At 36.0% G+C, this 26,875-nt stretch overlaps 1 protein-coding gene across 6 annotated transcripts in view; it reads left to right on the top strand.

Moving 5' to 3' along the window:
• Positions 1-26,875, top strand: part of mllt10 (MLLT10 histone lysine methyltransferase DOT1L cofactor) — a 64,459-nt gene that overhangs the window by 2,007 nt on the left and 35,577 nt on the right. Inside the window, exons 2-9 of one of the 6 annotated variants that reach the window (XM_065258060.2) lie at positions 1,936-2,098; positions 3,646-3,725; positions 11,580-11,705; positions 12,273-12,327; positions 15,941-16,050; positions 17,084-17,187; positions 18,695-18,788; positions 22,910-22,999. In XM_065258060.2, the coding sequence (XP_065114132.1) occupies positions 1,936-2,098; positions 3,646-3,725; positions 11,580-11,705; positions 12,273-12,327; positions 15,941-16,050; positions 17,084-17,187; positions 18,695-18,788; positions 22,910-22,999 (822 nt within the window). Of the gene's footprint in view, positions 1-1,279; positions 2,099-3,645; positions 3,726-11,579; positions 11,706-12,272; positions 12,328-15,940; positions 16,051-17,083; positions 17,188-18,694; positions 18,789-22,909; positions 23,000-26,875 lie in introns of those variants that run through there. The other 5 variants (XM_065258066.2, XM_065258061.2, XM_065258062.2 and 2 more) reach the window with 5 other exon arrangements.

The raw sequence follows: 26,875 nt of genomic DNA on the forward strand, positions 1-26,875 counted from the left end.
CTTTGTTTTGGGACATGACTGGACAATTATACGTCGTAGCCCATTTACACTATGCGCCACTTGAAAGTTGCAACAGATGTAGCTATCTTTGGGTGAATAAACACAATAAAACACAGATAGCAAGACGCTGTTCACTCCGATTTTCACTCTGCCAATGACATCGTTGTTAACGCAGCTCTAAAACCGAAACCTGCTCTTATCTAAAAAGAAATGCATGGACCGCAAAATAGGTAATGGTAGACCACAACATCGTAAGATTATCGTCATCCCTAATTAACCCGATTCAACCGTGAGAAAAATAAAGGCAATGCAGAGGTTGGCATTTTCTACGGTTAATGACATTTGTCTATCAAAAGACATAGGGGAGATTTTTTCATTACTACTACTATTATTACTACTACTACTACTACTACTACTAATAATAATAATAATCATCATCATAAATTATTATTATTATTATTATTATTATTATTATTATTATTATTGCTTTTGTTGAGTGGTCTCGTTGTTTTGAAGTTATTGTTTTATTGTAGGCAAATTTTTTGCTGGTTCAAAGAAGAAAGTTAAATGTGAAAACAAATCACATACAAAACCACACCAGCCTGTTCATTAACATAAACGGCTCAGGATTAACCCTAATTTGCACAACCTGGTAAGATAGTATTTTTGACATTACAGGTAGCCTACGGCACGTTTACAAACTTTAGGTTTAAGTGGGGTATAAAATAAGCGCGTTATGTTTTCTTCCAGATATATTAAACTGCACTGATGTCATGCTTTTAAATCGCAATTTTAGTAGTATTTGATGCGCCTGAGCAGTTGTTCACCTCAGAGGTAAAGTTGCCATATATAGCCTAGCACTAAACCTATCTGCAAGTGATGAGAGCTCCAACCTCGGTAAACTTCACAGCATACAAAGTGACAATAGATCACCAATATTGTCTATAGCACCAATATTAGGCTATAGAAAAAAAAATCGCAGTATACACTAACCTAATAAAATTAATAAAGGGGAAAACTTGAAAACAATCCACACGTGAACCAAGGGGATTTTGTAGGAATGCGTAATTACCAGAGTAAACTCTACACACTGGAGATTTATTTAGGACTTTATCCTAAATATCTGACTTTATTATACGCTCTGCAAGTAATGTTTTTACACTTAGAGACTCAGTTTAGTAACCTCATATGTCATCTTATTTTAGGAATAAATTGAAAGAAATAAAATCATAATTGAATATGCATTAGTGTAAATTATTTTGGTATTTCATTTAGTTTTTATTTCTATTTAAATAAATATATAATACAAACATATCCTTTATTTAAATAAATGTGTATAGCCTATATATAGTTGGAAAATAAGTAGGTTATAATTGTATGTGTTCTTCGGGGGTTAAACTGGTAATTAATTCTGACAAGTTATTTCGCACCTTAATGAAACAGCATGTGTAACCGGAATCTGCATAAAGCAGAACTGTAATTACTAGTCACACTCATTTCTTTACGCGGAAGCTCCACGTGCTCTCCAGTAAGGTAACTTACATTCACCACCATACGCTGTCACTTCAACGCAAAACAAAACTCCCAAATCTTGCTTGTAGCGAGAAGTGCAGTCAGTGCACCGCAATCCGCCCCCACTCGCGGAAAAAATCAATGGCGCTCGTCGCGTGCATCAAACAACCCCACGAGGCCTGTTCCAGTGCACGCGTTCTCTTCTTTCAGCTCGTTCAGCGCATGCGCACACGCGCCTCCACATCCCGAGAGCCTTCAGTACTGGGTTTGTGTGTTGAGCCCAAAAAATACCGCCTTCAACACCAATGCGACTGAAATATGGCTTTTCGTCGAAATGGGACCTAAAATTCGACTTTCAGGCAAGATAGCGATTCGTGAGACAAACGCCCGATCGCCCTTTTTTTGGTCTTTGTGTGGTGGTAGATGGTATCCAGCGAGTTGTATCTGGCAGAGGAAGACGACGACTCGGCGAGTACTATGAAGGAGATGATCGGTGGTTGCTGTGTGTGCTCAGATGAGAGAGGCTGGGCCGAAAACCCTCTTGTCTACTGCGACGGTCACGGTTGTAATGTTGCTGTCCACCAAGGTAAATATAAACAGCCTTAACATGCTTTGTGTCCATTTGTAGTTTCCGTTTTATATACGGAAGGCCTATTTGAGGCGAATGTTTTGATAAGTTCCCTGCTGTTGAGGATTAGCCTAGCTTAGCCTAGCTCAAACGACCGCTCAGGATGACCAAAGTTTAATGTGACGCTCGGCCGCGTACCCTTTTATTATGGTATTTGGACGATAGTTAAGGCATTGTAATTTTTAAATGGTCGGTTTGTTGTATTCTGTAACGCTTGTTGGTTTCTGCGAGGGAAGTTCGGACTGTGCTAATGTTTGTGGTTAGCATGAGCACTAACAGCATGTCGTTAGTGGCTGTTCATTATCACCACTGTTTCAGTACCAACAACGTGTCAGCCACAGCTATGAAAACAAGAGATGAGTCAGACAAGCTGTCTAGGTCACTACAGCTAGCCTTATAACACTTATTTTATGACCAGTTACCCAAGCTGTCAAATATTCGTAAATAGACGACAGATGAAACTGTCAAAAGTCGGTTGAATCTTGGCTTCAGGAAAATCGTAGTAAACGAGTGGATTCTGTATTGGTAAGTTAAATGGAACAATTGTTGTTATAAGATGTGATCTGTCAGGCAAAAAAAATGTACTATGTTTAGTCATATTTCTGTTTTTTTCTTGCTGTTCATGTGTTTTGGGCCCACGATACTGTCAATAGTTTTGCTTTGACATAATAACCTAAATTAATAGGAACTATATGGTATGTTATTGACAGACGAATTGTTTGTATAGCAGTTTGTTCAGGTCACACATTTAGGCATAAAATATTAGAATTGGGCTTAGAGCAGTGATTTAATATTGTCCCATTCATGTAGTAATGTCAACTCTAAACCTGTTGTCAGGACTGTTTCTGTGGAATTAAGATGTCTTTTGTATTTTCAATCTATGTGACTGTAAGTTATGTTGTTCCAGTTAGCAATTTGAAGGTGTAAACTGGTCTTTTCTTACTTTTGGTTAGCATTTGTGACCCTTCTTTTGAAATCTAGGCTAAAGTAATCCTAATTTTAAGATTACAAGTATCAAAGTTTGACTTAATTTTAATTTCAACGTTTGACATTTCTTTACTCTATCAATATTAGAGATATCATGGTTATATTTTTACAGAATATTCAATATGTTATGGAGGATGAAAATTACTTCAGCTGGGTTTTCATTTGCAGGATAACATTTGTTGAATAGGGATGTTGCTTTTATATCAGCTGTTTATTTGTCACATGTTCAGATTCTGGTAAACATATTCAGGTGTTTTCTGATACATTGTAGTCTTTGTAATTCAGTCAGTTCATCCACAGCAGAACATTTTGTTGTCTGTTGTTGTATCATGTGTGATAGTGAAGACATACAATGTGCATGCTTTGCTGGAAAGAGTTAGTAAATAAATAAATAAATACAAATAATTAAATAACATTCCCCCAAGTTCCTTAAAATTATTGCTTACATATCAAGTTCAAATACTGACAGGAAAAGATCTCTTCATATCATCTGTCCTTTTATATTTGTGTTGTTTCAGCCTGCTATGGAATTGTCCAAGTCCCCACAGGCCCCTGGTTCTGCAGGAAATGTGAATCACAGGAGCGAGCTGCCAGGGTGGTGAGTTTCCTTACCTTTAATCTTTCTTTTTTGTCTGGACCTCTTTTGCTGGTTTTGTGTGTTGGGTTTGTTTGCAGAATATATTTGGAAGTTGCTAAGATATTTATTATTGATGCTTTGGACTGGTAATGTTATCCTTGAGGTGTTTCTGTAGTTGCTAGAGCAAAGCATGGCAACACGAGCATGGATTACTAGAAACAAATATAGTGATAAAATGTATACTTATAATGCACATTAAAGTAGGGATGCTCCCATCAGGATTTTTGCAGCCGATGCAGTTTTCTTGTTGTCATGATCGGCCAATACTGATTCATATGTAGGGCTGCGCAATATATCGGTTCAGCATCGACACCGCAATGTGCACATCTGCAATAGTCACATCGCAGAAAATCCAGAGCAAAAGTTTGGTAGTATATAAGAACAGCAGAGACACATCAAAAATGTATCTGATAAAAATCTATGAGTTATACAAGAAATACCAGGCAGAAGTTAAATCCTCTCAGACAGAGCTTTTCAAGTAATCTAATAAAGTCAAACAGTATTTTTCACATTGCAGGGAAAACGTTTGTCCATCATCTTTTAGACAAACACAATTTGAGTTATTCTAGTAAATGTCCTGGACCTTTTAAGCTTGTTAACTGTAGAAAACAGGGTCCAAGACTTGTAAACTTTGGTAGCTGAAATAAGGGTCAAATCAGAAGACGGTTACGTGCAAAGCTTAGTACCTCTGTGATCAGACGGCATTTTTTAATCAGGTCACATTGTATTTAGGTCAGGTGTTTGACTGGAATTGTTTCTGGCCTACATTGCAGTGCATTTTTTATTGTCACTGAGGGACAAATCCACCTGTTTTTAGTTTTTGTGTTAGCATAAGTATTGTACTGCATTATAATAGTAATTGATAATGCTAAAAAGCATTTGTTTGTATTGTATGCACTCATAGGCTTGTTTGCAAAATCTTAAAAGCGAAAAATTGGTATTAATGGGAACAAGAGTACAGTGACTCTAGGCATCACTAAACATGATGGTATACTGTTGTTCGATGGAGCTGAATAGGTTACTTGTTTACTCAAGAAGACCGGATTAAATTAAAGGATTGTTATCATGTTTAAAATGTGAATGGTAGCAGTTATATTCATCTCCCTTATGAACAATTTATTACAGTATAGCTACAATCCATGTATACTTTGCCCATCAATTATAGGTTTTTTATTTTATGATAACCCAGTGGTTCTCAAACTTTTTCTGCATGCACCCCCCCCCCTCCTATATTTAGCCTGAGGTTAAATACACAGAATTTATGATAGATGAATGTATTTTATAAAATGTAATTAAACTGGGGGCCCCCTGGCACCATCACAGTTTCAGAACCACTGGTTTAACCTGTTAAGCTGACCGATCCACGTGGACAAGCCTGACGTGTTTTTGTGTAGTTTGTGCACTATGGTGAAGGCAAACGGACTGTGATCCTTTAAGAATCTCTCTAGTAGTATCCACCATGTAAATATTGGTTTGTTTGTTTTTATCAATTCTAAAGGCTATATAATTATATTGTAATATGTGTGGTACATTTGTTAAACCTTTGGCTTTGAGACCATTGCTGTTTTGGGCTGCTGTGGGACATCTATAATTTTTTGTGTGAAACAGAAATATATTTTTTGCATAACATTTCAGTCTCATTATTTTTAAACTCTTTTCTTTTTAACTTATCTTGATTCTTAAATTTGGATAAAAAAGTCCCAAGTGTCTTCACAATTGTGTCTATTGGTCAAATAGTTTAGGAGCTGCAATCATTTTAGTGTGGGCATACCATTTACATGGGTTTTGTGCTGAAATAGTTGGGAGGGTTGGGTTTAACATTTCCATATATATTTATATATATATATATTTAAGGTTTTTGAAACACTGGTTTTATTTTATTGGTTGATGTTCATTTTGACTAGGCTTGAAAGCTTATTCATTTTTTAAAGACAGCTCCACTACATCATTAGGGCTGCAACAACGAATCGATTAAATCGATAAAAATCGATTACTAAAAGAGTTGGCCACGAATTTCATAATCAATTCGTTGTGTCGTGTGACGCAGAGACGTTAAAAAAGAAAAGAAAAACTTCAGTAAAGCGCGGAGCGGAGTGAACACACTCGCACTGCGTCCCCAACCGCCTTATTCCTTACTATATAGTAGGCAAAGAGTACGAGAAGTAGTGCTTTTCACCTACTATATAGTATGGAAGTATGCGGTTTGCGACGCAGCATCGGTGTCTCTCGTGCAGTGTTGCTTGCAGAGTTCGGTGCCTCATTGGCAGGGCGGAGAAAAGATAAAAAACAACAAATGTAGAGGAAAACCACATGTCACCTGGAAGTTAGCCGGCAAAGAGGTAAACAAACAAAGAAGACACGCTTATGCTTTATGGGGCGATGACAGCGGGTAAAAAAAGTTTCTAGAACAAATAAAAAACTCCAATGACAAAATCCAATGATATTAAACAAAGAAATAAAAACTTTAAACAAAGAAATAAAACTTTGAGAGAGTTGTATGAACGCTTTTCCCCGTCATGGACCTGTATGTTAACTCATCGCGCCGTCACTCTCCTGCTATTCTGTACTGTGCGCTCCAGCTCATGCCAAGCAAGGAGACCCACGTGTCCGGCCCAACATACAGTACAATATACAATAAGTGCCACCTTTCTTGCATAAACTTTTGTCTTAAATTACTTAAGGCGAAGTAATGAATGGTGTATTTGCATTTAGGGCGGGAGTAGAAGACGCATTTTTCATTTTCACAAGACGCATTTGTGTGGCCAAATGTAAAGGGAACAGTTTTAACAAATGAGATAGCTATCCAATCAGAGAAAACACATAAAGGCACAAAGCTGTCACTGGCACAGTGTAAAAGGTCCTAATATGTACCATTTAGGTACAAATATGTATCTTTGAACTGCCAATATGTACTTTTGAAGTACTAATATGCACTTTTTGGGTACAAAGGTATACCTTTTTGAAAGGGGACTGTCCAGTGACAACTTTTGTACCTTTATTTCTGAGAGTGTACTCTCATACTATCTTTTTGATCCCATCCCAAGAGAGGCTTCTTGATGGGAAATGCATCATAAAAAAGTACCGTAAAACTTCAAATAATAGCCCGGGCTTTTATTTTCCCAAACCTATCATCACACCAGGCGTCTAAAAGAGACAGGCGTCTATATGAGACAGGCTTTTAATTTAATTGTTCCAGCATGACAGCAGGAGGTTACCACATATTACGTTTTATTTATAATTTGAATGTGTTTAACAAATTAGTTTGTGTAATAACATACAGTTTGTGTTTCTTAAATTATTGGCAGTATAAATAAAGCAAACAAGGATATGTTTTTTTTGGTTGTTGTGTGAAATCTTACCCAGATACAACAGTGCTATTTTCTGATTGGCTATTGTGTAGCCTCTTTCTCTTTTTTTTTTTTTTTGTATTGGCTCGCTCAACTAGAACTCTAGGGAAGACGGGCTTGATAGTGAGAGAGAGCAGTGCGGCCAGATACATTTTGGGCGCTGCAGCATATTAAATATGATAAATAGTGTTTCCGCGCGAGAAATACAATGTGTGGCGGGAGTGCATGCATGACAAAAGACTGAAAGCCCGGCTATTATCAGCGGCCTCAAAACACTACCGGCCCACCGGGAAAAGTCCCGACTCTCCCGATTGCCACTTCGCTACTGTCTTCATCACCTCAATCCTGGCGACGAAGCTTGTTGTGTTGTCATAGTGATGAGTAACGGAACGACTGCGTCTGTCACGTGACATCTACCGGTAATCAAAAAAAACTTTAGCGTGTTCAATCTGCACCATAGAACTGTCTTAAACAGACTATCTGACGGGTTTTAGAAGATTAAATACAACCCGAAACTAAAAAACAGAGCAGGCCTTTATTCGAGACAGGTGTTTATTTACCCAAACCTGTCGTCACACCAGGCGTCTATTTGGGACTCGGCTATTATTTGAAGTTTTACGGTATATATATTTGGCAGATGTAAAGCATACATGTGTATTTTTTTGTGTTAGTCCATTTTTATTTTATTTTATTTATTATTATTGTAACAGCTCAGGTATGTTCAAGGAGCAACATGTTTGTGCAATTTCTAAAGATTTTAGTTCTGTTTTGAATAAGGGGTTGGAAATGAATGCTTTTTTTGTTTTTATCAGATTCATCGATTAATCTGTCGATAATTTTTTCGATTAATAGATTATTAAAATAATCGTTAGTTGCAGCCCTATCCATCATTGTCACATTGATACCCACCAAGACAGTTAAAGTAATCTGTACAAAACTATACAAAGTAATTCATGATTTAGGTTCTTTGGGGATATATTTGAAATTTTCATGGTTGGTTGTTTTCAGTTATTATTTTTAAGTGTCTTTTCTATATTTTAGTGTTTAAAGAGCAACTATCATCAGTTTGCAATTTTACATTTCCTTTGGTTTGTAGGTTTGTATTCGCACATGTTAAAGTTATGCAAAAGGTACAAACCCCGAGGTAAACGATGACGCGAGTAAATCTCTTTTTTTTTACACTACAACAAACACATGGATTGTAGGCAACAGTTTACTTTCTGGGCCTGTTGACGTGGACATGAGCGACATTATCATAATTCCTCCCGCTTTAATTCACAGTCTGTAAATTTACTCCTGTCAAGCATTGCATTGTGAGCGAATTTTTCAAACATGGTAAGAAGCGTCACATTTCCGGCTGATGTTAGAGGTATTCAGGCTAATCACAACGTACAGATTAGCTGGCCAATCATGGACACGGCACATTTCAGATCGATTACTTTTATACAAAATCAATGCGTTTGAGGAAGGCGGGATATCTGGAGCTACAAAAATGTACGGTATGTGGAAAATCCTTTTTTTTAACTAGGGATGGGCATTCGATTAAGTTTTCTTTGTCGATCGTCGGGAGAATTAACGATCGACTATCGATTAATCATTAATATTTTTATAATAAAATTTGTTATTTAACTTTTATACTTAAAAAATGCAATGAATACAAATATACAGCGTGTTTTTCCTCGATGAGACCTTTATTACAAAATCAACTTGTGGCAGACAGTTAAACTGTTTCAAACATATATGTGCGTGCATGTGCGGTGCTCTAAAGCAGTGGAACCTGCAGCTGCGAGCCAGCGTTCTTAAACCGAGACCTCATTATTTCCAAAATAAATAAAAAAAACAGATTCATGTTTAACATTAAAATAAACAAAAAACATAATACTTAGATCTGAAAGGTTTTGTCAAAATGTAACTCAAAATTATTCAAGCCAGAAGAAAGTGCAAGATATTAGCCTATAACAAATTAGGCTACTTAAAGCCTCGTGAAAAATAACTAACTTAAGAACTGGCATAAAACTTCTGCACCAGTCTACTGATTTTTTTTGAGAAATAAAAGCATTTTTTGGGGTCAGACGCGACCGCAACCCATGGTGACCGTCAGTCCAGCCGCCGCCGAAAACAGCCGCTCCGAGGAGACTGACCGGGATGCACAGGTACCTCAGCGCTAACTTGGCTTATTCCGCATACAGAGTATGTGTGAAACAGCGTGGGTTTTGTGAGCCCCATTCACCATTGTTTAATTATACTAACATAGTCTTTTAGTTTTTATTTGTTGTAAAACAACAGTAGACACATTTACTCTCCAACTCCACAATATACCATAACCATGGTATTTGTAGTAAAATTGCGGAAATACAAATCGTTTTAATCTGCAAAAAAAAAAAAACATTTTCACAATGATAAAATCATGGCTAATTTTCCTAAGGTAGTAATTACAAAATTATATATGTTTGAAAGACGGAGATGCGCACCTGTCAATCTATTACATAACAGAGCGAGGCCAGAGACAAACGTGCTCGGGAGTAATATGGAATAATGTGTGCATCTTTGAATAACTGTAAGTATACATTTCTTTTAAATATATTTTGTCATATAAAGTTTTGAGACATCGCCTAATAATGCTTTTTTCACTTTAATTGCTCATTTAGACTTATTGTGCGGGTAACAGCGTTTTTGACGCATTTACCTCAGAGATTATTTTAGCAATATTGCTTTTTTTCCGGTAATAATAATACAATTTATATTTCAATCCTGTTTCATTGTCTGTTTGTTCATTTCATTATGCTGTTATGTTAATGTGAGGATATTTATTTGCCATATGAAACGTGCCGTTATATGAATACTTTTGTATAATATTCAAATATATGCGGAATAATGTGTGCGTCTTTGAATAACTGTATGAATACAGTTGCTTACTTTTGTCATAAAGTTTTGAGAAATAATAATATTGTGAGGATTTATTTCCATATGAGACGCTTTTTTTCGTTGAATACTCTCGTTTATTATTTGGAAATCATATACATATACATAGTAGGAAATATATAATGTGGAAGGCTAGACTTGCAAAGTTACTCTGCTTATTTTTATTTATGATATATGTGGAGATAAATAAAGCATTGCAAAACTGCTGATTTGATCCATTCAGATCCTGACCACCAGGCTAGAGATTTTAAACATCCTTAATCCACATTTACTAGTCTGTCAAATAATATCTAAAATATATTGTTTTGTGAAAAAAAAATGATGCTTTGTTCTATTGTTTATGCGGAAAAGTGTTCACAGAAAGTGTCAATCACATGAACGTTTTATATGCAGATTAAGCGGTCAGCAGCGCACTGCAACGGGTGCTTGACGGATTCGCCGCACACATACGCAAACGCACTGCATACGGAGTATTTGTGAAACAGGAGTAAGATAAAAAAAATGCATTCAATTAATTGATAACAAATTAACGTGATCGACGAAATTCTTAACAATCAATTATCGATCGTCGATTAATTATGCCCATCCCTATTTTTAACCATAAATCCCGCGAACATATTGTATTATACCAAATACACAAAATAACATTGTTTTTTAGCAATGAAATAGGTGAACTTTAAAACTTTAGGCCTGTATGTATAAAGCGTGTTAATGCTTTATTGGGTGTAGGTCAACATAATTTCCAAATTCAAAATGACTTCTGAATTATAACAAGAATAATCTTAAGTAACTCATGTTAAGGGATATTTCTTTGACACCACTAGCTTACAGTTTCAGATCAAGTTTCAAAATTAAACTTTACTAAATTATTTGTTCTCTTTTTTTGGCATATGATTTTATAACTGGTATTCACAGGGAAAGTCTTGAATAAGCACCCATCATAAATTCTAGATGATAAACACCCTTCAGTTATCTGTGCACAGAAGATAGTGGTTGAGTAAAGGAAACGATAGACACAAGTTGCATTGGCAGTTAAAGCAGTTTCCTTTGAAAGTTCAGCAGCTATGAGACCACCGAGCTGTGTGTGTGACATGTAAGATGTCAGGTGGCCATGAAATGAAAGTGGCAGTTTAAACCAGAAGAATAATGTGTCACAAGAAGGGGAAACCTGTTACACAACCCATTATGTGGGCATTTTTGTTGAAAGGTCTGGATTTATGCCAGAACATAGTGTCCCACATCCCGCCATAAAGCTCAGAGACCATATTTAATGCCTCCTGCTCTTGTTCTGAAATAAAACAGGATTTATCTCTCCTACTCAATATCTACAGGTGGGTCGAGTGGTAATATTTTTGTTGCCTTTTGTTGCAAATCTAACCATTCATACCCCATAGATATGTGAAAATTATAGCTTGCTCTACCAAAATGAGCTCTTACTGGAGACTTTTATAAGCAAAAATTATAATTATGAAACCAAATTTCTGCCATTTATTCCTCCAATTACTAAAAATGAGCCAATTTTTGCCTTGCTTTGCCACTTTCAAAGATTAAAGGGTGGAGGGGGAGAAAGCCGAGCTGGCAGACCTCTGAAGGAGGAGGACTGTCCACCACCTGTAACAAAGAGGAGGAGGACAGCCGACTGAGCAGAAGTTTAAAAACTTTGAACATAGTGGTATGTGGCACATTATGGCATGGTTACAAGCATACTGTTTTGCCCCAGTATCTAATCCTGTTCAAAACTTTATTGGGTAAAAGACTAAAGATGAGTAGATGAGTGAAATATCATAGTGTTCATGCATGAGTACTCTTTCAACAATCTGCTTTGTTTTTGATTACTTTCTGCCTCCATCATGGTAGTTATCCTTACTTATTAATTTGGAAGACTACTCAACCTATTTTAAAGGGGTTTATTCTATTTTTATTTGTCACACAAAATGGTTCAACTGGACTTGTCTTTTTCGCTTTTAGCTCTAAACATCATGTTTTATCCTTTAATGTAGAAATAGCTCTTTTGGTTGAAGAAGTGGATGTTTCCCAGCTTCAGTCATCTATCAAAGTCTCTTGTCTACAGTATTATTGATCAATTTGCCGGGATGCTCTCTTCTCTAGTTTAAAGGAAGAAAATATGTCTAACCCTAAAACTTTGTTGCCCAGAGTTCCTGAAAGGCATCAGAGCTGTGTCTGGCCTGCTGATAGTTGAAAGGAGCATGGCTTCATGTTATTTCTCTTCTCATTTCAGAGATGTGAGCTGTGTCCCCACAAAGATGGAGCCCTGAAACGAACAGATAATGGAGGTAGGACCTCTTCCACCATATTTTTCCAATGCTTAGGTGCAGTTTCCTGTACAGGGTTTAGATTAATCTAGGAATAGGCCTTAGATATTGGGACATTTAAGTAGTTCTTACAAACGTAACAATAATGGTGTTAATCTTGGTTCATGGTTCTTGGTTCAGTACGGTTCTTGTTGTTATTTTTTCTTTACATTTTTAACACTCCAGAAATGTATTATCTTATTAATGTATTAATTATCCATAATTTAGGATACAGTATTAAAAAAAAGTTATATCATGTAATCATGCACAAACTGAATTTGACTTTAAGCACATTATTGGGACCATCTCTGAGGAAAGCCAGATGAGATTTTGATAGAGCAAGAGGGAAGACATTGATGATTTCAACATGCTTTTCATTTATTTGGCAAAAAAGAGAATGTGTATTGCCATCTACATGAACTTTATGTGCATTTTTAGCACACAAAGATAACTTGCATTTATTAAAATGCCAACTTCAGTGTAGCTCTTAGATTTATCACTGAGAGGCTGCTTTAATACTGAGAGTATATGAGGACGAGAGAGAAACATAACCTTTACACCTGTAATTTTTAAATCCGTCTCTTTTGTCCACTTTTGACAACTTCTGTCCTGATTACTTTGAGGGGCAATTTCTGAAATAAGATCGCGCAACTTTCACACGCTAGCAAAATGAAACTACGCGGAAATCAGCCGCTTTAATTTTATCAATGAAAGGCTAAAAATAGCGCTAAAGACGTAAAACATTGTGTTCAGTACCTCCACACCTCATACATGTTGCTTCAGACAAGCACGTGCAGGTCGCTGTTTCTGTTTGCATCATCACAACATTTCGGCCGTATTGTTTCGGTGATAAATGTCTTTCGGCTGAAAACCGAAAATTAGGTGCATCCCTAACGATTGTGGGACGTGTATCCCGGGCTTAAGTCTGGGACTGGGATAAGACCTGTCCGGGAAACTGCCCCTTAATATTTTTCTTTATTGTACTTCACACTTGCTGATGAAAAACCATTAACATTACTACTTGAATTTAGTGGGTCAGTGGCTAAATATTGGCCTATATAAAAAAAAGGACCCATTGGTGTTTTATTTATGGAGTTTTGTGTTTCATGCTTATGTGCATGTGCCTTATTTTGCGCTGCAGTTTTTGATTGTGAACAGTTGATGGATTAACAGTTTTTAGAGGGATTTTTATTTACAAACGCAAACATCACATTGGTTAAGTCTTTTGAATCATTAAAAGGAAGTTGTTTTAAAAACTTTCACACTTTCTTGTGATGGTAAAATAATGTAAGGTCTTAAGAAAAAATGCATTCTTTGCAGAGGATAGCACAGTTTTGTTTTATACCTCTAATAAATGTCAACATAAAATTGACTAACTAATTAGAGAAATATGGTATTTATTTATTATGGAGATTTCACACATTCTCTTGGTTTTTAATGATCACAGATCATGCTGGTGTTAAATGATATTGTCGAAATTGTTGTTTAAATTTCATATAAAACAGATGTTGCATATGTCTGCATATAAGCCGTTAATTAAACAATAATATTTTGCAGTTCCAAAATAGTTTACCCTAATTTAGACTTAACATGGATGTTACATTAAATAAATTCCTTTTACTTTCTGGTGTTTTTTTATTTATTTATCTAAAATCCCTTGAAATCCATCAGGTGTGTTTGATTTAGTCTTGGTTTAAAAAGTTCTTGCATATTTTATTTGCTTTTTCTAAATCATCGAGAAGAGAGGGGTCAAGACGTGTGTTTATCTATCTCACCTTATTTTTATGACTGGGCGGTCTCAGCAGGGTCATTGTGGGGCTGAGAGGGGACTTCTGTTCTTCATGCTCTTCATGCTCAGGGTTCACGGTGAGGGCAGCTCTGAGACTGTAAACATGGCATGGGACACAGCTGCAGGACCATGCCCCATCCTTTAGGGGTAGTGGGCTGTTTAACAGCCATGAGGGAAACATCATTCCAGACTTACGGTTGAACAGTTTCAAATCATGCTGATATCGTCTCGTCTAAAATCCGAAAGCATATTGACATTCTTCCGAAATTTTGTTATTTATTAAAGGTTATTATCAGTGGTAAGCGATGCTTGACCTACTTTTTTACTGGATGTCGTATTTAATGCTTATTTGACTACGCTAAATAGTTTGTTTTAACTAGCAGGGCTCTCAAAAGTTTGTTTTTCTAAGAGTGGAGGTGTGTACAGCTTGTGTTTCTTTTCTATGATTGGTCAATGAAGAGTGCAATTTGTTTCTGTATTTCCTCCCCAGGGTAGCACATGGTTTTTACAGGCATTGCCACTGTTATATAAACACAAAATATTCCCAAATGAAAACTTTGGAGTTTGGGTTAATATTTAATCTAATAACATGCTAAAACATAAGGATAAGAAAAAGAAGGATAACAGTACGTTTCTGTCTCTTTCACATTTTTGTGTCTTCCTGCTAAATTCTGTCGTTGTTGATTCTTTCTAAAAGGCTCATTTATTATGTTCAGCAAGAATAAAAAAAAAAACAAGATTAGTATTGTGTACTTGTAGTTGAGAACATCATGTGCAAATTGTTCTTTTCAAGAAAGCCACCCTTCTGTTTGAGGGGGTTTAAAGTTCATTGGGGTGTGCTTGGGTTTTTTTATTGCCTGGTTTATAGGCTTCTGCCGGATTCTTGGAGTGACTTCAAAACAACAAAACCCACCTCCTTGTCCCTTCAGGCGGGGGTCAAAGACAGTTCATAGGTTCACCTTTAAGTTTAGGCCTGCCGCTGAGTCTTGATACTGGATAAACAGAAGTCAGTGCGTTTGCACCCGCTTGCAAAATATGGTCATTATATCAGAATCATCCATAGTAGTGGGTTTGTGGTTAAACGACAGCTTATGTGAAGAAAAGCTGTGATGGTGGGAGACTGTAATTATGATATAATATTTATGTAGCGTGCATGTGGTTGACACCCTATGGTTCCACACTTAGTCTAGACTGTAGACCGAAGAGAATAGGCTGTCTGATTTAACCAATCCTGGTGCTTTATCTTTATGTGGTCTCACTCATCCCACACACTTTAATAAGTGTTTTTCACACGGTAAAGGAAGCCAGACGTGCCACATAGGCGTGACTATAAGCAAACAATTCACCATGGTCTCTATATAAATAGATATTAGAACCTGCCTGTATTAGATTTTTCTGCTCTTAAGCTTATATTTTATCATACCTTTCTGGTGTGAAATGTATTTGAAGACTTCGTTTTTGAGTCTCTGTTATTATAGATCATAATTTATGCCTTTATAAAACATGCATATTAACAAAAAAATACATTAACAAAATTTAAGGTTTTGACCTGGCCCTATTTAAACATGCCTATTAGCAAACTTTGTGTTAGCTTTCTTTATTGATTTACAAAGTAGTCAAACGTGAACTACCACAAAGGGATTTATGTAGGTTTTATTCGAATGGTGTTACATAACGTTATGTGTGGCGGAGATTACTCCCATGGGTGTGCTTGTATAATTTGCCATATTAACTCAAAAGTAATTTTTTACTTCTCACCATCTATATGAAACTTCTTCTGATCATATGTGGTGTTGTGTTGTTCAGGTTGGGCCCATGTGGTTTGTGCTCTATATATCCCAGAAGTGGAGTTTGCCAATGTATCCACCATGGAGCCCATCGTGCTTCAATCTGTCCCTCACGAACGTTATAATAAGGTAAGTCTCATAACCTCAGAGTGACCACTTTATACAACACATGCGTAATTGTGTTACACGTGTTGCTATTGCAATGAGGTGCTGATATCAATTGGAAAGCTAAGTCTTAACATAAGGACCTCATAAATCAGCTCAGCAGTGTAAACAGTATGTGAGAAAGGAGTTTTAGGCCTATGCTGTGAACATGTTTTCTTAAGGCACCGAGTGCTACATTTATCAGTCTTGAATAAACACAGAACGTTGCCATTAATGCCCCTCGCTAGGCTGCAATTCACATTGTGGAAAAATTAACAGTGATGGTGTAAATGAAATAACAATACTCACTGAATTTTCCATTGTTTTTTTCACTGTTATCTTTAATATTGACTGAGTAAGGCTATCAATGATTAAAATCACACTTCATTCAATTTCATAACTTTAGCCTGAATTTCACAGGCAGAGTGGGTCACAAATAGTAATTTTATGTATTGCTTGTGTTCTTATTGCATTGGATCGTGTAATATTAAAGTAATTGCAAAGTTCAAATGTTTAGAAATAGGCCTAAAACTTTTTTGGTCACCCTTGAGACTAAAGAAAACGATGTAAGCTCAGGTACTAATGGGATATGAAGCCGCCTCCTTCATTTTTCATTTGAAAACATAATTACGTTCTGTTTTCTATGGATGCCCTTCAATGCAATAGATAACTACAGTACAATCAGTTAGTGTTATAAGATTTGGATTCAATACACTGTGTCTGATGACTTGCAGTTTAATGTCATGCTTGAAATAGTGGGTTTAAAATCTGGTATAAAATAGATTCAGGTCTGATGGTAATTGAGTCCTCACTGTGAGCCAATTTAAAATGGCATGGTTATCACTTGCCTAATAATCGAGGCGTTGGGAGGAACAGCCTCTGAGAGACTTGTTAAATTGGGAAAGCTTTCACGCTAAACAAGCTGAGAGTCACGCAGCAATGCGTTATGTATATTGTAATAACTGTTTTCAAGAATTGTGTTTGAAGAATCAGTTTGGTGACTTTGGTTTTTCTGTAGACTTGCTACATCTGTGAGGAACAAGGCCGTGAAAGTAAAGCTGCTACTGGAGCCTGCATGACATGTAACAAACATGGTTGCCGACAGGCCTTTCACGTCACATGGTGAGTCGTGGAAACCTGATTTGTTTTATATCTTATACATGTTAATGTCTTTAATAAAGCCATGTTACGCAGTTTATTTCCTTTAAAAACTTTTGATTCAGGGATGCGGTTATGTTTCTAAGATATATAAACACAGAGAAGATTTTTAATCAATTATTCAATTTTATATGGCATGCAAAAAAGCTCTTTCAAATGATGAGTTCAATAGTCATCCTTAAAATAATTCATAATATCTTTTCAAAATTGTATATAGTGAGCCTTGTCTCCATACCATGTTTGTGGCTAGTTCATGCCACAAAAAGAGAAAAGCTTTGGTAAAGTGTGTATTGGGGAAATGGGTCCCACCAGTAGGGCTGCTTGATTAATGGTTAAATCATAAACATGATTATTAATATTTGTATTTATTTTAAATCATAGTCATGATTATTTTGGTATAATTTTTTTTTTTACATAATCTCAATTATTTACCAGGATTACTCAGTGACTTTGAAAACATGCATTTATTTAACCTTATTATTACGTAAGTGTGTGGTGCCTTCAAATTTATATTTTAATTGCACAATCATTGTTTTACCTCAATTATCTTGTTTTTGTAAATGTTTGAATAAAACATTACATTTGAAAATCAAAAATGACTAATTTCACAGTCCTACCCACCACCAGTGTTTCACTGACTATAAGAAACACCCTAAATCCAGTTTTTTGTGAGTCAAAGGCATACACTATTTAAGCTTATCCTAAGGAAATGAGGCATATACTCACCTTTTTATTGACCACCTCAGTGTCTGTGTCTCAGTTTTTTTCCTCATAGCTTAAAATTTGTCCATGACTCTTGAGATAGGCAATGCTGCCAGCGTGCAGTGAAGGGAACATTACATCAACCCTGAAAATGTCAATGGCAAAATGCCAAAATCAAAGTACTTGTAATGTACCACACAAGTTATGTGATAGGGTTACATTTTGTCTTTGGTTTTCGAAATTTAGCTGAAATGTGTGCAGTTGCACTGTATTGCCTCCTCTATAATCTAAAATATATATTATATATTATTTAAATATATTAATATATATATTTTTTGTGTGAAAATTTTAGGGTATTAAACCTTGAATGTGAATGTATTTTATATATATATATATATATATATATATATATATATATATATATATATATATATATATATATATATATATATATATATATAATTTTTATAAAATATATATAACATTTGAAGGTATTAAAACTGAAACAAAAGTTTTATATATATATATATATATATATATATAACTTTTGTTTCAGTTTTAATACCTTCAAATTTTCAGCATAAATTAAAAACGCTCTCAAATTCAACTTAATATTTAAAAATCTTTACAAGTTAAAGTAATGTAAAACCATGAATTATTGTCATTAAATTATTGATCACATAATTTTTTTTTTACAGGTAATTAGTTTAAACATCACTATTATTTGTACAGTTTAATGCATCTGTTTTTCCTCTATCTTTGAATTTAGTGCTCAATTTGCTGGGTTGTTGTGTGAAGAACAGGGCTCAGATGCTGATAATGTGAAATACTGTGGATACTGCAAATACCATTACAGCAAACTGGTAAGAATCAGCTTTTCTCATTCCTATATAAGTATATAACACATTTTTGCACAAAGCGCCACCACTGAAAAACCACAGCATTGATGTTCTTTGATATTAAATTCTGTCATTTTAAAGTAATAAAACTTGACTTTGGAGCAATTCACAACCAGCCTGGTGATAAATAAAAAGAAAATAGTACCTAAAATGTATATAGAGCCTGTATGTAAAGTATATCTCTAAACAACAGTAGATGCATATAAATGCAGTTTTTTCCTTTAATGATGTGTTTTATGTTTTTCTTTGTATTTGTAAAGGCTTGCATATTTTTTTAATGGTTTTAATGTAAACCATTCACATGGTGGCTCATGTTCAGCATTCAATCTGCTCTGTTACTTATATTGTTATATATTTGGCTGTACACGGATCATGTTAAGCACATATTGATCATGTCATAGTGCGGTTATTGCACATCCAGAATAGCATGTGAATGCACCGTGCCTTTGAAAGACTCTGCCTCATCTGGAATAGCTCTTATTTCGTGAATGTCTAGCACTCCTGGTCCAATTACAGCTGCTGAAAGCTAAGCTGTGGCATAATCCACACCCCTCTACCCCCAACGGCCCCTGCCGTCCCCATCTCAATCCCCCTCAAACCCTTTAACCCCTTAATCTCGTTGACAATCAGCAGCAACTCACTGGACCCTTGTCCACAGCTCTCTTTTCCTTTCCTCACCCCCCATTTCTTTCCTGCGTTTCCCCCTTCCTAATACCCCTCTCAGAAAAAGACGGCTAGGGTTACAGAGACACAGGGACAGCTCAGTGATGGCCTGTGATTTCCAGTCCAGTTTCGCTCGACCCTTACCGTGCACGTGGACTTTGCGTTTGTGTGTGTGGTGGGGGGGGTTTGCTCGCTTTAGCTCTAAAGCCACAGACCCCTGCTGCTTCTCAGATTTGTGCTGTACGTGTGTGTGTGTGTGTGTGTGTGTGTGTGTGTGTGTGTGTGTGTGTGTGTGTGTGTGTGTGTGTGTGTGTCTATCCTCCCTCCCAACAAAAGGCTTCTTACATACGGCTAGTCCTCTACAGGTCTTCTGAGTGACAGGCTGGAGGCGGGGCCAATGCTTTGTGATGTTCCCATAGGGGATTGTAATGAATCAGGATGGAGGAATTGCAGTGTTTATTATTTGTTTGTGGGTTTTATATTATTCATGCATTTGTGAATAATGTGGTTGCTGAAAAGTTTAAGTGTTTAATTAACCTTTTTAGGCTTGTGATTTAGGCGTTCATTCATATTTTTCATACTTTTTGTAAGGAATACTAGCAATCCTAAAAGATTTTTGTTGTTCTCCTAATTTTTTCTTTTTTGTCAGCGCAGTCAAACACAGTTTTCCTTGATTTGTATATCATCCATTGTAGTTATTTCCTATTTGTAAATCAAAGCTTGATCTCTCTGCAGGTTGTACCATGTCTCAGTGTTAATGGATTGACACCATCAGTGCTGTTTCTTGGATTAATAGTTCAATAGCTGGCTACTAACCCCTGACTTTTCTATGGAGGCCTTTGTTTAAGGCTGCCGCTTGTCAACAAAGAGCATTTTGTGACTTCAGCTTTTTTATGTGGCAGATGACAATTGTATCTTTTAAGCCTGTTGTACACCTGACAAGAAGCGTCACATTGCACTTCATCTAGGGTATCACCGGAGTCACAGCAGAGTGAGGCGGACAAACGGTGCTGTTGTGCGTACAATAATAGAAAATAATGTGTTCACATTTCATTCATAGTTTTCAGTCACGTGGTCCTCCAGTGCTGTTGGAGGGCAAGAAAGTGTCAGTTTACATTGGGATGTCCATAAAGAGGCAGCATAAAACAGTCCATTTTTCATCCGTTTCAAGCCACGGATATTTAAATCGCCTCTCAATTGAAGAAAATTTTATACAGCACCCGATTCTGTATTTTATAGTGCCTAAAACCGCCAGATTCCTGCCAGACCTCACTATGGGGCATATCTCCCAACACTAGTTCAGACTGAACGCATGTTTAATACTCTAACCCCCGATTTTACAGACAAGGCTTAAGGCTAATCCTAGACTAAGACACATGTTTGAGCAGTCTCAACTGAAAATAACTTGAACTGACAGATCTTAAAATATGCAAGTGATATTAATTTGTCTCGAGATACACAACAGTAACATCTTTCTCTAAGGCATGTTTATAAATGATGCTTAAACATCTTAAGGTCTAGTTTTGACTTTAGCTAAGCATTGTCTGTGAAACCAGGCCTTAGTACAACAAATGATCTAATAAAGATGGAAAAGGATTTGCAAATATTTCATCACTTTTGCATTTTTACATGATGTTTAGCCAATTTTAGCAGTTAGTGTAACTAATCACTGTACTTGGTTGCCTCAACAATCCAGGTAAGAAAATTACGCAAATATGAGATTTATGGCTTAAAATACAATGATTAATATATCCAGGGTTTACGTGAGGTTACCTTTGATGAAGTGGTCACGGTAAATACCAGTGTATATTGATGGCTGCCGTTGTTTTCCCTCACTAGGGACTAGTGATGCAACAATACACTTAGTTCACGGTTCAATACAATTTTCGATTCTTGTCCACGGTTTTCGGTTTGGTTTCGGTTCTGATGCCTTGGCCTATTAAAGTGTTTTTTTTTAAATTATTCTATGCTTGGGTAACAGGAACAGTGAGATGTTAAGAAGAAAAAATACTGGTTTTAATTGCATTTCTCTTTATTTTATGTAAATGCAAAAATCATCTTACATATTTCTATTGATACAATAATATAAGATATAATTAAATAAAGACATATGAAAATGATATTCTATTCAAACTGGGGAACATGTGAATTCATTACATTACATAAATTGGCCTTTTTATATACCTGTACTTAGTAAATTAAACTTTACATTGTAAATGAAGGCTATATTTTACTGCACTACTGTTAAATCCAACATCATGCTGTCTGTGTAGAAACCAAAAATGCGTTCCTCAATCAAGATTATTGGTGGGATTTATTTTAGCATCAGGCGTATTCTCTTCTTCAGTTTAACTTTTTCAACTTGCGCGGAAGACGTGTTTGAGGCACATAACGCGCATTTGCATCAATAGCAAGCCCAATTTGCGTCATTCGCATTGCCCCACGCGAATTTGCATCTTACATTGATGATGTATGTAATCTACATTAGTCCACACCTCAGATTTAAAAGACAGTCGTGCTGCATCTTTTTGTTGTCGTACTTCTGTTGGGTGTGTGTGCACGCGAATGAAATCTGACCCCAGCATTGCAAGCAGAGTCACTGGATATCAACTCGCTGTGGCGTTTATAAGTGTGCTGATCAAGCGGACGCGCACATTAACAAAAGTGCAGGGAATATAAAACGGACTGTTTTGGAAAAAAAAAAACGCAATTCACATGCGCGTATTGGACCGTGGGGGTCGAACCGAACGGTTCAATAATGTATTGAGAATTGTTGCATCCCTACTGGGGACAGATGCATGTGTGTTTGTCACAAAATTTATATTTATAAAATTCATAGCATAGCCCAAGCTTGTCTCGTCATTGGTTAGTGCATTTTATTGCACAACAACTATTCAGTATTTGGGCTAAACAAAAGAAATCAATCACTTTTTAACTTGCGGCCAACGGCAGATAGCTCTCTCTTGCCCTCCACCAGGTCATTCCCCTAAGTGCGTGACATCACATGAAAACTATCAATGGTTAGTTGTGAGGAAAAACGTAATGGTTGATCAGCTTAGGTGTCGAGTTCTTTAAAAACTGTAGTTGATGTTGGTCCGAAGATAACCATGTTATTTTGCTGTTGTTGTCGTGAGAAAACACAGTTGGAAATGTAAAGCTACCTTTGTTTCTCCAAGCTATTTAACCTTAGGTCGACTTGTTCAGCTCATAAGTTGGAAATTTGATAGAGTAGCAGCTCAGCATACAAAATACCATGATTGGTTTTTATGACTATGTCTCTTTTTTCCTCCGTAATTGTCAACTTATTGTTTCCTTTGTCTGAGTAAGGGCTTTTTTCTTTGTTCCTAAAAGAAAGAGAAGTGAGAAATAGGTAATTGGACAGACTTGAAATGGTAACTCGAAGTTCCTCTTTCACCTTTTAGAGAAGGAGCAAATGCCGTGGTAGTAGGGCTCAAAGCTTAAGTGATTCTTCCACTCACTCTTTGGATAAGCACCATGACAAGGAAAAGAAGGTAAGGCAGCCTCCAGATCTACCTTACTTCCTGCCACGTGTGATTGACGCCCCCTCCTCACGGTTTCAAACTATGAGGTAAACCTATAAAAACAAAACATATATGCACCGTTGGCTTTAGTTTTGTTTAAATTACACGGGTCTCCGTCACCTTGAGCCACCCCCTGCACTTACGCTTTTCATATTCCACAAAGCTTTTAAAGCCGCAGGAGGGAAAACGGTGCCTTTTATCACGCAAAGTGATTAGTATTTTGGTGCTGTCACAAATTATCAACGTAAAGAGTACTGTATTCATAGAAAAGCATTCGTCATGGCCATTAGTTCCACCAAGTACATTTAATCAGTATTGATAGGTAGTGTAGTTATTTGTTCCACTAATTTTCTTTGAGATTTGCTATACGCAGTCATACCGAATGAAACATGCAGCATCATTAGCCCTACTCGCCTTCCAATCTGATTCAATTAAGCATAGGCTGTGTAACATGGCCTCGTATCAATAAATGCGTTCATGACGACAGAAGATGCAAAAATCTAACCGAAACCTTAATTTGATTCTGTCTTTGTCTGGATCTTTCTTCCCTTGTACTGTAATGATGGTGGTATATGAAATGCTAATCCAGCAGTAACGCCAGACCTCATAGTGTGAAATGTGTGGAGGAGCTCATCACATCTATCAATCGTCATTGATAATTTTCTGCCAGTTTCCAGCAGTTTGCATTGGCCACATATTTCAAACACACTCAGACTCTGCAGCCATTTTAATCAGAGATCACTTGCCTGATTCCCTCTATTCACACAGGGTCATTAAAATGGCTCTTAGTGTTGATTTCATTTACAATACAGGGCTCAACGAAAATAATTTTTTATACTGACCCGATCGGGCCAGTGGTTCAGGTTTTCACTTGCCCTGCCAAAATTTTCATTGCCCCAATAAAAAATGTCAGTGTCACATATTTAAAAATAATAATTTAAAAGTCAAATATAAAGGTATACATATACAACAGACATGTTCCAACAAAAAAATGTCCCAACTTTTCTGCTGAACCTGTAAACTGACAGCAAACTGTGCAAAATATTGCATTGTTTTTTTCGTCATGTTTTACCCAAGTAAATGTCTGCTTCCAAGATGTTAAATAATTTACATTGATGAAAATATATTTTAGTGACTGAGGGAGAAGCACTGGCCCGATCGGACAAGTGACAATACTTTTTACTTGCCCGAACATCTCTCACGCTTGCCCCGGGCCACATGGCAGTCCTTTATGTTGAGCCCTGCAATATTAAAGGTCAATTTTTTTATAGCCTGAATTTTTTGCTATGATAATTTAATAGGTTCATTCTTTCTGCTTCGTAATTGTTTTTTATTGTGCTGGGCAAAGATTAATCGCGATTAATCACATACAAAATAAAAGTAAATTTTTGCATAATATATGTGTGTGTGCGGTGTGTAATTATAATTTATATTTGAACACACTTACATACATATACATTTAAGAGTTTTTTATTTGTATATAATTATTATTAAAATGTATGTACAATATTGAATATATAAAATATAAATAAAAATTTATACACATGTAAATGTTTCTTAAATACATACATACACGTGTGTGTGTGTGTGTGTGTGTGTGTGTGTGTGTGTGTGTGTGTGTGTGTGTGTGTGTATTTATATATACATAATAATTGCACACAGCAAACACTTGTATATTATGCAAAAAAAATCACCTTTATTTTGTATGCGATTAATCGCGATTAGTCTTTGCCTACCACTAGTATTTTTATCTAAATAAATGTAATGTTGTTATTATTTCATTACATTTTATCCCTTGAAATGTTGTCGTAACATTACATTAATTTAAATGCTAGTGAAAATGAAAATTGTGCACTTATCAACCTACATACGTTTAAATTGTTAAGTGAATGCAAAATGTTACAAACCATGCAGTTTTCTTTTTTCTTTTTTTTGATTACTGATAAAATATGTGACCCTGGGCCACAAAACCAGTCAAATAAGTGTCTATCATTTGACATTGAGATTGATATATAATCTGAAATGAATAAATAAGCTTTCTATTTATATGTGGTTTGTAAGGATAGGACAATATTTGGCTGAGATACAGCTACACTAGTCACCATTTGAAGTGGATCAGAACCTTTAATAAAAGTACCCAATACCCGTTTTTGTCTTAGGAAAACTTTGATAAACTTTTTTGATCCACTTCAAATGTTGACTAGTATATTTAAAAATCAGGAATCTTGAGGGTGCAAAAAATCAAAATATTGAGAAAATCGTCTTTAAAGTTGTCCAAATCAATTCCTTAGCAGCACATAATACTAATGATAAATATATTTTTAAATATATATACGGTTGTAAATTTGCTAAATATCTTTATGCATGATCTTTGGCAATAATTTTGACCCATACAATGTTTTGTTGGCTAAATATACTCGTGCTGTTTTGTGGTCCAGGGCCACATTTAATACAATTTTTTTTTTTTTTTTTTGCATCATTCTAAATCATTTAGTCATTGCAATAAAGCATTCATGTACTTGAGTAAGTATTTGAAGCAACATGTTCAACCGTACAAATAAAGCCATTGTTCTTGTGTACAGCAGGGAGTGGAGGTTGGACAGTGAGGCTGTTGGTTATTTGATATAGATTCGCTAATTATTTGAATTGGTTTAAATAAGTTTGCATTGGATATGCATATCAAAATGGACTAGATGCTGATCTGTCAACCCGCTCGAAAACAGACTGTGTGATCTAGGTCAACGAAAGCTTAAATATGAGATGCCATTTAAAGCAGTTTGTCCCAGAATTATTTTGATATTTAACTTCTGTGCCTTTTCTGCATTGAGAGGGGTTGACATGAACAATGATTCGGGTTGGAGTTGTATTCTTGAGGATCTTGTTGTGAAGTAGTCTGTGCTTTGCCATGGCTATTGTTACAAGGCCTGATTTGCATTAGCAAAGGGGTCCCATCCCCCGTATTCCACATTCCCAGGTCAAAGGTCGGTGGGCTCAGATGTATACCTAGCTAATTCCAAACCCTAGGGCCAAACAACAATAGAGGCTAAAAGCTTCTGAAATTGCAGCTAGTTCAGATGCGCTCGCAGAGGCAGTTGAGACTTGTGTATTTGAATAAAACGATGTTTGCAATCGCTCTTCCTCATCCTGCCACGCATATCTTAAATTCTGATTCATTTGGGGATTTTTGTTTTGTTTTCTGAAAAATTTGAGTGCGTTTTTTGTGAGGAATAACTTTTTTAATAACCAAGTAACTGGAATGACTGATGTATTATTTTATTTATTCATTACGTGCTGTAGTTGAATTGTAATGTAAGCCTGAAACGTCCAGAGTATTTTCTTTGTTCATCCTGAAAGAGATTGTCTACATTTTTACCGATCTGCTGGAGGCATTGATGAATTGTGATAAATGTCTTGGCTTCTTGTGCTTTTCTCTTTGCAGCCAACTCTGCTTAAACTATTAATCTTGGGATAATTAAACGCGCTGTCATTTTATATCAAGCTCCTGATAGGTGTTTAACTCTGAATATTACCAAAACAAGTAATAGTAAATGTCTGCTTTTATGAATTTTTGTGAAAGAGTTTGAAGAGATTTTTATTTTAATTCACAAACACAATAAACCCAAGATGTAATGTTGTTGTTTTTTTAGATATTTGATTTCAGTAAATTTATACTAATATTTATTTTAGCATTTGTATCATTTAACTTAAATTTTATGATCACTAGCATATGGAAATATTTTTAAGCAGAATTTTAGTAAGTCGCATGGTTTAAGTGTGTATATTATGAAGTTTACAATACAACTGCAATATTTTCCAGACACACACACACAAAATCCCAGGGTACCT

The sequence above is a fragment of the Paramisgurnus dabryanus genome, chromosome 22 (assembly GCF_030506205.2).
Source record: "Paramisgurnus dabryanus chromosome 22, PD_genome_1.1, whole genome shotgun sequence".
Taxonomy (NCBI): Eukaryota; Metazoa; Chordata; class Actinopteri; order Cypriniformes; family Cobitidae; genus Paramisgurnus; species Paramisgurnus dabryanus.